The 16,521-nt window shown below is 42.5% G+C and overlaps 1 protein-coding gene across 6 annotated transcripts in view; it reads right to left on the bottom strand.

Annotated features, from left to right (window-relative positions):
• The window catches only part of ptprz1a (protein tyrosine phosphatase receptor type Z1a), a 74,264-nt gene extending 61,625 nt beyond the window's left edge, over positions 1 to 12,639 (bottom strand). For 3 of the 6 annotated variants that reach the window (XM_010884214.3, XM_010884215.3, XM_029115144.2), the window contains exon 1: positions 12,354 to 12,637. In XM_010884214.3, the coding sequence (XP_010882516.2) occupies positions 12,354 to 12,417 (64 nt within the window). In that variant the 5' untranslated portion in view covers positions 12,418 to 12,637. Of the gene's footprint in view, positions 1 to 12,353 lie in introns of all 6 variants that reach the window. The other 3 variants (XM_010884212.3, XM_013139050.4, XM_010884211.3) reach the window with 2 other exon arrangements.
• Positions 12,640 to 16,521: the final 3,882 nt, after the last annotated feature.

Below are 16,521 nucleotides of genomic sequence, written 5' to 3'. Positions count from 1 at the left end.
GACACCCATAGCCATCTGATGTCGTATCTCAGTTCCCAGTTTGAGTTAAGACAGAAGGGCAGAGGTGTAAATCATCCTTGGAGCGATGACAACTAGAACACAAAGCCAACCACTCATTCAGCAGGACTTAGCATCCACATAAAAACTAGCCATTTCAACAATACATCTTTTTAGTGTGTAGGAAAGCATGACTGATGGACTTTAGGGGTTCCTTGTTGTTTATGAGTTTAGGTATTGCTTGAGTCCAGCTGCCTGAACTGAGATCTTAAAGTGCCACACTTATTTGCTTTTACTGACTGAGCCTGGATGTGCTGTGGCAAAGCAATCATAGTAGTTCTACATAATTCCTCGACCGGGCATCCTCACGAGTGCATGCATTATGGAAGAGACGTTTAAGATTTAACACTTCACCCAGCACTACCCCAGATCCTGAAGAACTTCCTACTGGTCCTAAATGCTACAGACAAAATAAGGGTACATCAGGAGGGCCTAGTGTATGGAATCAGTAAACAGGGATGAAATATATGGACATCTCGTCAAAACAACAAAGGAATAAGTAAACAAGTAGATTAAACTCCTGCCGGAACATTAAATAGTCACATATTCTTTGAAATACATCTCGGCGGAATTCATGGTAAGAGGCACATTATGGTGGTGTGGACGCACGGAAGTGTTCACAATTAAGGTTCTTAAAAACTCGACTTAGCAGTATTTATGGAGGAATCAGTGTTCACATGCAGTAACTTTGCTACAGCCCACACAGGTCTCAAAGACTATCTGTGTGGGGAGTTGACATGCTCAGTTTACACTGGCAAAACAAAGCCAGTTACAACTTGTGAATACACAGCCAAAGTGTCTGTCTAGATGCAGTCCACAAGCAGGGTCCTACTCAGGTCCTCGAGCTACTTGAGTCAGCATATTATGGCTCAAACTACAGACTGTTGTTCATGACTTGACATATGTGTTAGCCATCACCAGAAGGATTGCAAATATTCAGTATCTGTCCTGGACACTAGCAGGAGAACACTGGTCCAATTTCAGTTTTGCTCTTCATGTTTTCATGGAGTACTGTTTAAACTATGGACGATTCTACACTGAGTCTGGGTCAGTTGGCATCGTCGGACCATGTGGGCACAGGCCGTGTGACTGACATCCTGCTGGGACTGGCACTCTCTCGTTGTGCCCAGTTTAAGTTGCTCTGAGGAGGGTCTATCTGCAGTCCGGTGGCTTGAGGACATGGCACATCGAGTGCCAGAGGGGAGGAGTTAAAAAAAATAGTGAACGTGTGGTCGCTCTTTAAATTGCATTCTAATCTCTCGCCTGTTTCGTTCAACACCAGGTCCTCTGTATCAGATGATAAGACTGAGTGGCCCTGTGTGGGTGTTTGTCTGTAATTTGGAGTATGTGTGCATGTGATACAGAACAGATGAGGGAGAGAAATAATGTGTGTGTGTGTGTGTGTGTGTGCTTTCCGGACATAATGACCCATAAAGAGAGTCTGGCTAATTGATGACTCGATGCATAAAAGCTCAGACCATTTAAGGTTTCCATCATTAGCCTACTCTGGACAAAACACACAGACCAGGCACGATTGTTTATCCAGCGTTTCTGATGCGTTGTCCTGAACTTCCCCCATGGAGCTGATCCGCGAAGGGTTTGAGGCAGGCCTGGACCAGTAGCCAGCCGTATTGACAGCAGCTGATCTAGCTCTTGTGAATCAGCATGCAGGACCCGTGGGGCCCAACCTCCCGGGAAACAAGTGGAGCTCCACATGGCCGGCGGCCACAGTGACTTTACCCCCGGTCTCACACACATCGCCATGGCCACAGGTTCAGTCTGTTTCCTCTCACTGGCCATCTGGGTGAGGAAGTATCATTTTGAACTACCGTCAAATCATCCGTCACCCTTGTTTCTGTCCCTTCGCTGGGATGCCAATGAAATTAGCATGTTCAAACAGCCGTGTAAAGTCTCTGGAGAGGAGAAATGTTTGCCTGTTCATTCTTCCGCTAGGTCATTACTTCATCACCTAGCTGTTTCTAAACATTTAGACCGAGATAGTGGATGGTTTACACATGGGGTTTCCACTTAGCAGGGATTGTTTAGAGGGAGACTCAGTGGGATCAAAAGGGGAATGTTCCATCATAGCAATTTCCGTGGGTTCCGTTATTTTTAAAACCTCTTTGGTCACGGCATACATTGAAAGCTGCAAGTGACTCCATATAGGAGTATGACATGCATGGCGTGATCTATTCACAAAGAGCATGAAAGCAGTGTAAAATATCCATTAATTGCTACATGACACTGCTGTATTGTGCCAGTTGCTCTTTCATGATCTACAGTCTTCATAAGGCCTATATAAGATACTCACTAGAAAAATGTGCTCACTAGAAAAATATTCACACACACCGTTATGTTATAATTGTCCATGTCCCCACATCTTTAAGCTCTCACGAAGTACAACAATCAGCTTTCATGTTCCTGTCCTGTCCAAAAAAAAATCTACTTGTTTAGTTGTTTGCCATCTTAATATGAATGTTGAAAACGTTCATAATGACAGCTCCTGTGCTAATTTGTCATCGTTGTTATGGAAAAGGCAGAGATCGAGCTTGTTAGGGGCACTGAGGTCTTCGCGACGGTTGTCACGGTCTCATTCATTGAAAAAGTCACTGACCTGATCACAATAAGAGGAGCGCATCGAACATGATAGAGTAATCTGGCTCGGGAGATTCAATCTCTGTGTGCGTGTGTTTTTTTCTGTATGTGTTATGCGTTGTGTGTTTTTAGTGTTTGGGTTAATACAGGACAGGACTGGGCATGGGGCCATGCTGTCCTGAACACAGTCATCAATCTGCTGGGGCTGTGACGGTAACTGCAAAACTGAGAGGCCGACGCTTGTAGATGAAGACAGTCATGAAAACAACATAACCGCTAGAACCATTTCAATAAATATAAAATATTCATCAATATAAAATATATTCATACAAAATATATAGCATGGTTTTATAGCGTTGTTTTGTAAGAAATATATTTCTTTTTATGCCAGATTTTTTTTCTCAGAATACATTTAATTAAAGGTTGGATGTTTCTCATTTTCTTTGTGACATTAAGCTAATTCACCTAAAGATACATTTTTTATAACCCATTTTTCCTCACCTCTACAAGAGATGACAATAATTGTGGAGGAAAGTGTAATATCATTAAAAGATTTAGAGAAACTGGAGAAATCTCTGTATGCAAGGGACAAGGCCGAAAAAACAATATTGGGTGGTGGTGATCTTCAGGCCCTCAGATGGCACTGCATTAAAAACAGACATGATTATGTAATGGAAATCACTGCATGGGCTCAGGAACACTTCCGAAAACCACTGTCTGTGAACACAGTACGTCGCTGCATCCATAAATGCATGTTAAAACTCTACCATGTAAAGAAGAAACCAGATATAAACAAGATCCAGAACCGCATCCGCCTTCTCTGGGCCCCAACTCATTTAAGATGGACTGAGGCGAAGTGTAAAACTGCCCTGCGGTCTGACAAATAAAAATGTGAAATACTTTTTGGGAATCATGGACGCTTCCTCTGGACTAAAGAGGAGAGGGACCATCCAGCTTGTTATCAGTGCACAGTTCAGAAGCCAGCATCTGTGATGGTATGGTGGTGCATTAGTCCACATGGCATGGGTGACTTGCACATTGGCACCATTAATGCTGAACAATAAATACAGGTTTTGGAGCAACATATGCTGCCATCCAGATTAGGTCTTTTTCAGGGAAGGCCTTGCTTATTTCAGCAAGATCATGCCAAACCACATTCTGCATGTATTACAGCAGCATGGCTCCATAGTATGAGTTTGGGTGCTAAATTGGCCTGTCTGCAGTCCAGACCTGTCCTCTATTGAAAACATTTGGCACATTATGAAACAAAAAATACAACAAAGGAGACCCCGAACTGTTGAGTAACTACAATCAAGCAAGAATGTTTCAAAACTACAGCAATTGGTCTCCTCAGTTCCCAAACGCCTGCAGAGTATTGTTAAAAGAGGTGGTTTTGTCTGTTTTTATTTATTTTATCCTCCAACCTGGCCTGGTCATTCGATATGAAGTATTTTTCTTTTTATTAGACTAATCAACTCTATTGACAAGCTCCATGTATTTCTTTCTTTTTTAATAGTAACCAATTCCATTTTCTTCCACTGAATACTTTCCTTGTTGAGTCCTTATCTCATAAAGCAGCCTATTTGATGGTTGAAAGTAGACCTATCATTTAAAAAAGATAGATTGATAAATATTTGCTACTGGAGCTGACTAGGCCTTGACTAGCTAACAAATTTTTTTAGGGTTGTGTGCTTGTAGATTTGCTGCATACAGTGGCTCTCATACAGTGGCTCTACCTTGGATTTTCCAAATGTTATTGTGTTACTCCATTAAATAAATTGATTTAATTAGTAGTTCTTCTCACTGACAAACACAAAAAACAGCTAACTGTGGGTTTCGCAGACAAGGACTAGTCAGGGACAAAAAAGATATAGTTCAGTAGAAAAACTCAATTGAGCTTGTTTTTTTTGTCCTTGATTGGGCTTAATCTGTGTCTGTGAAACCGGCCCAAAATTCTCTGAATGAATTACAAATATAATACAAAAAATAATAGATTGAATAAGTTGTCACACTTTATCTATGAAAAAACCTGCTGTGTGCACATGGGCAAAGCTGTGAGAGACATGTGCAAATAGACACATAGACACGTTGCTGCCAAATATGCCTCTACCAAATATTGACCAAAGGGAGTGGATACTTTTGCAATCCATTTTATATTTGCAATTTTCAGATTTTATTTCTGACTTTGAAATTATGATTTTGTTTGTGTTGATTAGGGGCAAAAACTCCTGATGAAATCCATTTTGATTACACGTTGTAACACAAACCTGGAAAATTCCAAACAGGGTGAATATCTTTGTGAGCCACTGTATACGTATTAACTAGTGAGTAATCACTGACTGTTTCAATGGGATTTCTCGGCTGTCCACAAAGGAGAACTTTCACTACTGAAGGACATCAATAAGAATAAGAGGCTTCCTCTGGATATGAATGGTGGAAATCTGTCTTTTTGTGCAATGAGTCCAAATTGGAGATTTTCATTCTAACTGCTGTGTCTTTGTGAGACACCGAATGGGTGGACGGATTAGCTCTGCATGTGTGGTTTCCACCTTGAAGCTTGGAGAAGGTGTGATGGTGCTTTGCTGGTGAGACTTTCAGTGATTTATTAAGAATACAAAGAAAAGTCAACAAGTATGGCTACCACCGTATTCCACGGCAACACACCACCCCATGTGTTTTCTGTTAGGGGGACTGTCATTTGATTTTCTACAAGACAATGGCCTAATAACACACCTCCAGTCTGTCTAAGGGCTATTTGACCAAGAAGGAGAGTGATGGAGTTCAGCATCAGATAACCTGGCCTCCAGAATCACCCAACTTCAACCCAATTGAGATGGTTTGGGATGACCACAGAGTGAAGGAAAAAGCCGCCAAGAAGTGCCAAGCATACTTAGGAACACCTTCCAGATTGTTGGAAAATAATTCAAGGTGACTACTTCATGAAGCTGGTAGAGAAAATGCCAATGTTTTGTAAAGTGTTCATCAAGACAAAGGGTAGCTACTTTGAAATATAAATGTTTTTGGATTTGTTTAACATGTTTTTGGTAACCACATTCCATGTGTTATTACATTGTTGTGATTCATTCACTATTATTGTACAATGTGGAAAATAGTACAAATAAATAACACCCTTGAAGGAGTAGGTGTGTCCAAAGTTTTGAATGGCACTGTATGTAAAAAGGTCCAAGCATCTCTAACCTAAACAGGATCAGGGAGGGAAAGACTATGGCTTGAAATGACATACCATGGGATCATGGGACAGACAGGAAATTATTACAGCGGTAGAAACACTTCTACCGAGGTTGCAGAGATAATGCAGTACTCAAAAGACAACACAAAATAATATTTGAATACAGATAAAAGTGATAAATGTGAGGTTGGGGGTTGGGCTGGCCAGCCATAAAAGACAGTGGACAAGGCAGACACTGTGTTCCCATTTCCACAGGCTCTCATGACCGAGGTAAATAAGTTGATGAGGCTGTTACTCCTTAGCAGAGATGCTTTTGGCAACTGTGGCAAATCGTTTTACCACATTTCCACACGCATAAAGGATTCGTTCTGATCATGGAAGCTGGTGGGGACATTTTGGCAAGGTCTTGTCTAGACAGGCACATCATCTAATTGGCCTCATGGAGCCCGGCCAGTGTTCTCCAAAAAAGGGGACAGCAGAAATAGCAACTCAACCCTTTGTTGTGCATGCAGTTTCAATCTGAAAACACACCTCGCACAACTGACGCACAACTGACTACAGAATCCTCATTGATTGCCTTCCCTGAACATGCAGACACAAGAGGAATGCACAGCCAAACACGGTGGGCCTAGCTGTGCTCTACTTCACAGAAACAAGCTTTCTTCTTGTACACTGGACGGAGTGTACAAGAGATGACGGTGGACAGAGATGACGACAGACCAGAGAGCATATCATAGCGCCACCACATGCTCTCTGAACACAGGCTCCCTGCCGACACAACCATTCCCTGCAGGAAATGATCCTTTCTAGTCTTGGTCCAATATATGTCCTAGTATCAGTCTATCAGGATTTTTTGGTATTCTGTCAGTCTATCTTCTGTGAGCCCTGTTTTGTTCTACATTGTGCCTGTTCAATAAATAAATAGCATCTATCTCTAAGGTACAGCTAAGCCAGGATAAAAGGTAGCCAACTGGCTAGTGATGGTGGCTAAAAAAATTCAACGTCTACTGAGAATCACAGAAAGAAGATAACAAACATGATAAACCACTAGCCTGAAGCTGAACCACTGAACCTCAGGGTTAGAAGAAATGCTTCTAAACCTCAGGCCTGTGTGCTAATTGCTTTTCACATGGATTAATCCACACTGGTTGTCCCTTGACCATCCATTGAGGTTAGAGTTAGCAAATTACCAACTCATTAACAGTCCCCCAGTATTTCCATGGTGGCACATGGGGATCAACGACTGCAGCTATTTTGAGTGATAGGCTAATTGAAAACGGAGGGGCACAGGGACAAAGGAAGACTTCCAGTGACTGAGCAAGAAAGGGACATAGATAACACTACAGAATAGAACTGTCCTTGATTGACTCTCATACTTCATAAGCCTTCTTTCTGTATCTAATAGCCTCTGACAGTCCAGACTTTTCAGGTGTGGTTTATCAGTAACCAGAGATGTAATTTCACTGTAGCACTACCGATGGCCTACTTCTGGAGTGGCAACATTCATCAGAAATACATGGCTGTCAGAAAGGATAATGGCTCAGTTTCAATGGGCATGACATATCTGTCAGATATGAGGCTGCAAAACAGATTGGCCACTCCAGCTGTGCCCCAGACATGGCTCTGGACCGCTGATGAGGGCATTAGCACTGGCCACCCGCAGTCCACTGTCTACCACCAACTGAGACCAGCTGCCACCCTACGCTAAACACTGTGCCATTCTGCCAATCCCTGCAATGGGCATCATGGTTGAGTCAGATACCTTCCTCATTGTGTTTTAGTAGTGGTCCTTTGAATACGGTGTCAACAGCTCTGAGGTCCATGGTTTCCTGGTGCTGGTGTATAAATATCTTGATTTGGACCACACCTGGCATTCATCAAGTCCAAGCGAAAATGGTTTGGCATTTTCATTCAGTGCGGTTTGCAATCCATTTTGAAAGGCTGAAGACAATTATATGTTTGGTGTAATATAAACATCTGTTTTACCCAAAACTGTGTTAGAGAACCATTGTATTTGGTCAGGTTGGGTTGATCAATATCACACTGAAGCACAAGGGATCCTGAATTTTAAGGGCTGTCCTCAAATGTGGCCCACTACTGGCATCATAACAACATTCTGTCAAAATAGCCCACGGGCTGCTATTAAAAAATGCCAGGAACCACTTTGACATAAAAAGAAATCACTGAAAGCTTCCAATTCAAGCTATGTGCCTTGGGGTCAAAAGCTGCACATTTCAAGGGCTTTCAACAACAGGTGATACTGATAAAGGCTAAATAGTTATTACCTACTGAACTCGGGCTAACACACCAACCATTTATTGTTTTTTCACAAAATGAATGTCCTTTAAATTACAGTTTGACCCCAATTTAACATCTATATCTAAAAGGATAATCAAGAAATAATTAATGAAAGTTGGCATTATTAGTCAATTCTAGCCTTACAACGCATCTGTTAAGACTGCAATATGTTTTATTTATAAGTGCAAATCAAAAACACACTGTCTTATAGAGGTCGACCACTTGCTCTGTAATTGGAGTCTTAATAATTAATATTATTAAACATCCATGAAGTAGGAATGATGCCACTTCATTACGTAATTACTATTTGTGTAATTCATCAATGGTAACACATTGATTTTATTTAAACAAGTACAGCACATGACCATTTCGGAGCGAGTGACGATGGCGAGTGGTCGTGGTAGTCCCAAAACGAACCGCCCTGAGCATAAAACACCTTGACCAACCGCGTCGCTCACACAAGCTTGCTGGCCTTTATCTTTGCCACTCTGGGATTTGTATTCAGCGTCGGGACAAGAGCCATCGATATACAGGACAGAGACCACACACTAACAGGCAGCTGAAGAGAAGAAGAGGGAGAGAAATCAATGGCTCTCTACCAGCCACTTTACAGGACTCCTCTTGTTCTCCCCAATGGTCCCGGTGTGAGCAGCCTCCTTTCAGTTGCAAGATGGGCAACCCGGATCTGCCCTGTCATCCATTAAGCGGCCAGTGGTGGGCATCGAGGAGCGTCTGGCCGGGCGCCAGGCGGACACCAGCGGAGCTGGGGTTGTCAAGCCAGACAAGATGGTCGGCCAACCAAAGAGTCCCCGGAGAGAGGGTGAGACAAATGAGGAGTAGGAGAATAGGTAGAGGCTGGAGATGGAGGGGGAGGCGCAAACAAAAAGAGGAGCAGAGAAGGGATAGATTTGGGGGTGTAAGAGGGGAATGTGACAGGGAAGATGAAATGATGAGAGGATGAGAAAGGAGGAAAGAAAGGAGCGGGGATGGAGAGGGCGGGAACAAACAGAACAAATGGAAGTGAAGAATGTATCTGAAAGTGTCGAGATAAAGAGAAAGAAAGCCTGAGAAGTGGAAAGTCTGGAACAAGACTAATGATGGTACAAGCGTAGATGAAAACGCTGCTCCAACGCACTCCTAGCTCGGGGGCAACGGCGAGGTTTGGGTCGGGTGGGGTGGGGGGGGGGGTAGGAGCCAGAGTGTCTGAGGGTTGCTGCGACACTCCTGTGACTACCACAACACGCTGCGCTCTCACACTTCCCCTTCCAGTCTCGCAGCGTGAGAGCCTTCTGCCCGAGCGCCACCAACGCCTCGGGGACAAATCGGCACGCTATTGACCGTTGCGCTTACAATGGCACCCGCTTGCTGTGTCGCTGTGCCCCTGAACACCATCCCTCTCTGCCAGTCTCTCCTCCACCCACACAAAACAAATCTCTCATCTGACAGCATAATTCACAGGGGGAGGCCTTGGGAAGACCAGGGATATTCAGGAGAACCAGAGTTCTGGGCTTTGCTATGAGGCTTGACTGGGCAGTACCCCCATGTAACCCTTGTCCTATTCAGCCGTGGCCGGCGAGGGGGAGAGAGAGAGAGAGAGAGAGAGAGAGAGAGAGAGAGAGGGGCAATTGGAGGATTGAATGTGGCCCCTGTGTATGCTTGAGTGAATGCCGTTGAGCCTAATACCGACTAATCTGGTCATCAAATACCCCTGCTGCTGCTGCCGATTGGAAATCTCCTCTGCTTTTTACCAACGACCAGAGGAAGGCCGGAGGGACCAGCCTGCCAAGCCGCCCTGTATGGGGCGTCTCTCAGCTCCCTCAAAAAAAGAAGGGGAGAAGGAAGAATACAGAAGCATGAGAAAGGGTATGAGGCAAATGAAAAGAAAGAGTAGCGAGGAGCAGAATTAAAGAGGGACAGGTGGTGTGGGGAAAAATGCTATCTGTCTCTGCCTCAAAGGAGTAGAGAAGCTGATGTTCAATTTCTGTTGGAGTTCTGTCGCTATAGTGTTTTTGGACAGTTAACAACAGTCCATGTTTGACCCATTTACAGTAATTGTTTGCCAGATTATGCAAATATACTCTATGCAAATAAACTCTGCACAGTGTGCACTGTAGTTGATTTTGTTCCTCAGTGTGATAACAGCCATTTGGGCAACTTGGAGTGATGCACTAGCACACTTTTCTCTTGTACCACTGATGAAAATCTAGGAATGCAAAATTTTCTGACTGAATAATTCCAGGTATCCTTCAAAGCAGGTAATTCATAATCCTCCAATCAGAATATATGAAAAATCAAGGCTTCTTTTCTTTAATTTTAGAACCCTTGGTACACCATAGACTGGGTTAAACACACAACCACCTGTCTCAGGGGGACATCCAGGAGACATGAGGAGGGGTGTGGCCCCTGGAAACCCACCAACCAACCAAACGCCTAAATGAGACTGACAAACCATGCCATCTGTCACGAGTCACAACCAACCTGTTCCAAAACAACAGGGACAGACATCCTCATGAGAGGGTAAGAGACACTCCTGGCAATGCCAAGTCAGTGTAAATGGCCTATCTATAGCCCTACAAGTTGGGAAGACAGATGGCGAAGGGTCTGCATTTCATTCAATTTACTTGTGTGTCTATATTCTTCCAGCAATTCTTCTACTGCTTTTCCAACAAATGGACACTTTCTTTGTGCTCAACATTTCATCAAAGCGTCATTTAAAGCCCTCTATTGAAAGGAGCAAAGAGGAGGGAGGAAAGGGGGGAATTTGTGGTGAGGGGGTGTGTGTGGTAAAGCATTCAGCAGGTACCAGCACATTTCATATCACTGCACACAAGGCCTGTCACAAAAGCCTTTTAAATTTTAGCAAAACTGGCTTTAGATGTTTTGAGACAAGAACAATCATTTTTTGTCAAACACCTCACCCAAAAGATTAACCATCCATATCAGTCTCCTGATTGGCACTTTTGGGCAATACGTGTGTGCCATATTGAAACGAAACCGTTGAGACCAACTGGGGAATTAACCATTCTCTCACTTCTGAGAGGATATGTAAATTATCTGATTATTTAAATATATGCCTGTATTGTCATTTAGCCGATAGGGGTTGAACCTGCATAGGCCAAATATAATTAGTTAAGAATGACAAGAACGCTCAAATTGAACAGTGAATAAAACGTACTTATAACATATTACAACAGCAATCCTACCACAAGCTTCTATCACAGTGTAACCAAACCTGGCTATGTTTAACTTTTAGGGAAGAAATACACTAGTGCAATGTTGAATTACAACATCAGCCCTAAAACGCTGTTGGTAAAGTGACTATAGCTTTGCTTCTAGGGGAGCGGTAGCACCATACTATAGACAGCTTGGGACTTTGAAACAATCAAACTATTACTTTTAGTAGCACCTTCCAACCAATCACAACTAGCCCCCCTTGCCAAAAAAGAGCGCTTGACTTACTAATAACATAGTCCGACCACCGTGGCAAAACCACCCCTTTATATTGCTTGACAGCTCCACTTTGGTGTGACGAAGCAAATCAATACAAAACGCCCGACACATGGAAATCTATTATTTTACAACAATATCAGGCAGACTGATGGGGTTTTTACATTATGGATCTCAATTGACAATAGAGAAACTTCGTTGAACACAAACCAAATTCAATCTATATTAAGTTTTGTTCTGCGCACCTTAGCTTAATGGGTAACACCAATTTTCTATAACCCAAGCATAGGACATTTTAATGTTCAGGATTTCCAAGTTTAGCTGGGATCACTGTGAGTTAAGCAAAGATAAGACATTTCAGGAGGAATGCATACTTCTGTTACGGGAAGTCTTAAAATGCGTTATAATCGCGCCGTTGGCACTTCTTGGTCATCAAATTCTAATCTGAAGACGCTCAACGCTCCAGTATCACAATGGAAGGAATGTAAATAGACTGAAAGACAATGGTTATTTTTACTATATGTTTTTAAGTAAAAGCAGCCAAAATAATAAAGAAAAATAAAAGAAAACCAAGTATCGAAGGTTAAAGCTCTTGGGAAAACAAACTGGGTGTTTATTTCAATGGCAACTTCAAGCGCACGGCGCACTGCATTCTCTTGGAGTGGTATCCAGAATAATCGACCACCATCAAGTAATAACGATATTTTAAAATGTAGTCTACTTATAATGGTGAAAAACAATAGGCTATAAAATGACACGTTCTTACCGAATTGACAGACAAGCAAGAGCTGTGCGAACAATAGGAAGCCTCTTGAAGCAGCCGTTTCCATATTTCAACAATCACACAATCCTCGTTGGAGACAATAAAATGTAGCCTGTGAGGTTCTTGGGAAAGATACTCCCGATAATCGTGAAGGTTTCACATTTGTTTCATGCCGTGAGTTGTTGTGCTGTCTCCGTTTATCCTCACTCTTTTTGATACCTGCGGTGCGGCTGAACGTTGCTACTCGTGAGATGAACAGTGAACGAGGGTGGGAAAGTGTGACAGACTGCGCGCCTCCCACAGACCATAAAACCGCATCTTCCAGGGAGTTCAAAGTACTTACAAAAATCCCGAGATGTATTTGTTTTATTAATTAAATTAGAATTGTGATAAATCTATGGAATGTATAGTTAGAACAGTCGCTTTGGATGGCTTTTGTCAACCACAGATACTATTTGGCTAGCTTAATTGTCAGGGCACCAGTCTGAATTGTAAAAGGATGGTTGACAAAACTACACAACTCACCATAAAAAGGCCACGTTTATCTTGATTAAAATGTTTTGCTTTCTCTGGGGATCTATAATCAAAAAGAAAACCAGTGCAAGTGCAACAAGTAATCAATACAAAACATATAGACTAATGAACATAACTTTTGGGGGAGAATTGCCAATGACCTCTTGACTCAGAGGAGTAGGTTAAACAGGGTTAAACCTTGGTGGAATGAAGACTAGGACAACTCAAGTGACTCTGACAGCACAACTCACTCAGGGAATGTGGGACAAGTGCATATGTGTGTTGGGGGAGGGAGGGCGTGAGCGACCCTCAGTCAAGGGGGGGGGGGGGGTCACATCTTTTGCATGTAAAATGGCTAGTGAGGTTGTAAAACTGGGGAGGTGAGGAAAAGTCATGTCTACTTCCTAGTTCAGACATTTTTAAAGAGTTGAAATGAAATGTTATTAAGTACAGAAGTATAAAATGTATTGAGTCCAAAAGTACAAAATGTTATTGAGTACACAAGTACAAAATGTTATTAAGTACAGAAGGACAAAATGTTATTAAGTACAGAAGTACAAAATGTTATTGAGTACAGAAGTACAAAATGTTATTAAGTACAGAAGTACTAAATTACATAACAGACGGATAGGCCAGCTCAGCCTGAAATCATGATTCACAACAGTCTTTGTAGATAGCATAACCATTATTAAAACCACCAAACTTGGAAACCAAACAGTCTGCTAGATCTTTCTATAATTAACAAAAATAGACCATAGAGTAAATTTATGGCTGTTGAGTTTGTTATTATTTTCCCAGGTAGGAGACTTAACAAAGAGTTATGTAAAAGGGCAAACCGATGCTTTTGGGTTTCCTAATTTTTTTTTACCACTGACAACAAGATTCTCTTATTCAATATGGTGCTTCCATCTCCCCCTTTTTACCCCTGTGAATACATTTGCATAATTTAGCCAGGATTATCTTTAATTTATGCAGAGACTGCTCCTCACTTGTTAGATTGTATGTTTTCTGGGGGCCTAATACAATTATACCCAGAGAGCAGGCATTGTGTGTGTGTGTGTGTGTCCTGGATTTACTGTACTTGTGAGAACCAAACATTCAGCATACTATCTTAAGGTAAAAGGTTATTTTTGGCTTTATCCTAAGCACCTTTTTCCCTTCAGCCCATAAATCTGTGCCCTAAAATGACCCCTCTGTGTTAATGTTCACAACTTCTATCTCAATAACCCTCTATCAAAGGCAAAAGTTAATTTGTTGATGGCAAAGTATTACCAAGTTACAAGCTGGTTCTGTGCATTCAAAGCAGTCGTCATAGATCGTTATTGGATCTCCATATCATTTACCCTATACCACCTAGTCAGACAGAATCAGGAAAATAATGCCTTCCTAAGAAAAATCATGCCATCCAGTCAACTTAGAAAACATGTTTGCCATCATCGATCCTGACTTGGTCAGCAGAGAAAAAAAAACACAGTGACCACGTACACTGCTAATCAATAAGGATGACACAAAGTCATTACGGCCTGGGGAAATATCTGTATGTATAGTGGCATAAGTGAGTAAGGTAGGCCTCTTGTTAAAGGCAGCACAAAGCAAACCCAAGCAGAGCGAAAGAAGCGTCAGTTTACAGGTGAATACAGCCAATATGGCCAGAAAACACCACAGGAATAGAAACATATGGTGTCATCATCAGCAATTCCCAAGGGGACTGGGAATTTGTCAGGACATCCCATAAGCCTCCAATGTAGGCAACATTGAATTGTTTAAAGCTCACGCTGTATCATTGGATTTTTTATAAGTCATAAAACAATTCTACATGGACAGAAATCAGACAGAATTTTACAAATGCCTAAAGGGCGAAGTATCCGATTCGATAAAATGTATGTTCACTCCAGCTCGAGTGATAATCCTTACGATTAGAAAATAAGTGTCTGTCTTCAAAGAAAGTGGTCGGAGGAGAGGGAGGATGAGAGGGAGGATGAGAGGGAGGATGAGAGGGAGGAGGAGAGGGAGGATGAGAGGGAGGAGGAGAGGGAGGATGAGAGGGAGGAGGAGAGGGAGGAGGAGAGGGAGGATGAGAGGGAGGATGAGAGGGAGGAGGAGAGGGAGGAGGAGAGGGAGGAGGAGAGGGAGGAGGAGAGCAGGGTGGAGAAGGGTGGTGTTAAGGACGGACTCGTTTCAAAGTCTTCCTGTTGCCCCAGATTGTCTGGCCCGCAAAGGGAAATCAGACAAGCTCTGAGGCTGCCAGGAAAGGACTGTCCACAACAGACATTTTCCAATTAGCACTCAGGAAGCCAATCAAACACCCTTTAACCAAAATGGAAGAGAAAGGGACATTTGAGGCCCTGGATTGACCCCTATGAGATTATTCTTGAAAAGAGATCATACCACACTCAGAAGTGGATCAAAAACATTAATTTAAAATAACAATTATACAACCTACTGTATTATAGTAGTAATCTCATTTCAAAATCCATCTGACAGGAAGAGAATTTAGGACATGCAGAAAGTTCTGGAATTACTTTTGGGTAATCCAAGATTGTCCAAACTAACACAACCAGTGCTGCTATTGTTTTTATTTTTGTCTTTTGATCACTCCAATTTGTGTGTGTTTGTGTGGGTGCGTGTGCATGTGTAAACACACAACTGCAGGTGAGTGTGATCTCTATTACATTATTCTCAGCAAATGACTCGGTTCCAAGTGACTCCATTATCTTCTGCCATTGCTTTTATACCATACTTCCCATAGGGATTAAAGTAATGAGGTCACATCGGGAATCATATACCAGGTTTAAAGATACCATCGTCTCCCCTGCCCCCTTCACACCCCCGTGCCCCCCCCCCCCCCCCCTTTGTTTGGTCCATTGCCTGGGTAAAGGGTTTCCGTGACACTAGGGGTTTGTGGAACGACACCAGCATTGTTATCGACAATCGACTGACAATAATGTGGGCCGGCGAACTGAGGGGCTGAGGATCAATGACTGTCACTGTGATCACGTTGGGTGATGTCACAGCAGCACGTCACCAGCCTGGTCTGTGTTTTAATCATCATTCCTTTCTGAAGCCTGAGTTCCAGTCTGCCAACACGTTGTTAATGCCCCCCCCCCCGCCCCTCCGCAAAGCTTAAACAATTTATAAATCATTATCAAGCTGCGCTTTTAATTGTTCATTCTTTTCCCTCATACCGTATGCTTAAAGCAAAACTCACGAAGGCTTCTCAGAAAGTCAAATGCTCTCTTTACAAGTTGGTATTTGTAACGGTATTAATGTCCTAACATTTTATCATGTATGTCTACATATTTTTGTTGACATTTAGTTGGGTCTGGCATTCCTTTCAAGAAACAAATTGTATGCCATTGTTGCTAACCATTCAGGACTTTATGAAGATTAACTGTAATTGTGGCGTTCTTTGCACAACTGTGAGTCCTTCCTTTCTCCAGCTCAGGTTCAAGGCCTGGGAGCTGTGGCTGCTGCAGTGAGGACCTTTTTACCAGGCCAGAACAAAATACTCCTTCAGCCACTCAAATAGAGGGCTTGTAATCAAAAGGGGTTCAGGTTCTCACACACACATTTGCACCTAGTCTCCAGAAAAACACACATACTTACTTAAACTCATGAGAAAAAAAAAGTAACACACGCCTTGGTTCCTGAAATCTAA

Source organism: Esox lucius, chromosome 19 (genome assembly GCF_011004845.1).
Source record: "Esox lucius isolate fEsoLuc1 chromosome 19, fEsoLuc1.pri, whole genome shotgun sequence".
In the NCBI taxonomy this organism is placed as follows: Eukaryota; Metazoa; Chordata; class Actinopteri; order Esociformes; family Esocidae; genus Esox; species Esox lucius.
The sequence above is the reverse complement of the archived record's forward strand: the minus strand, read 5'-3'. Positions and strand labels throughout refer to the sequence as shown.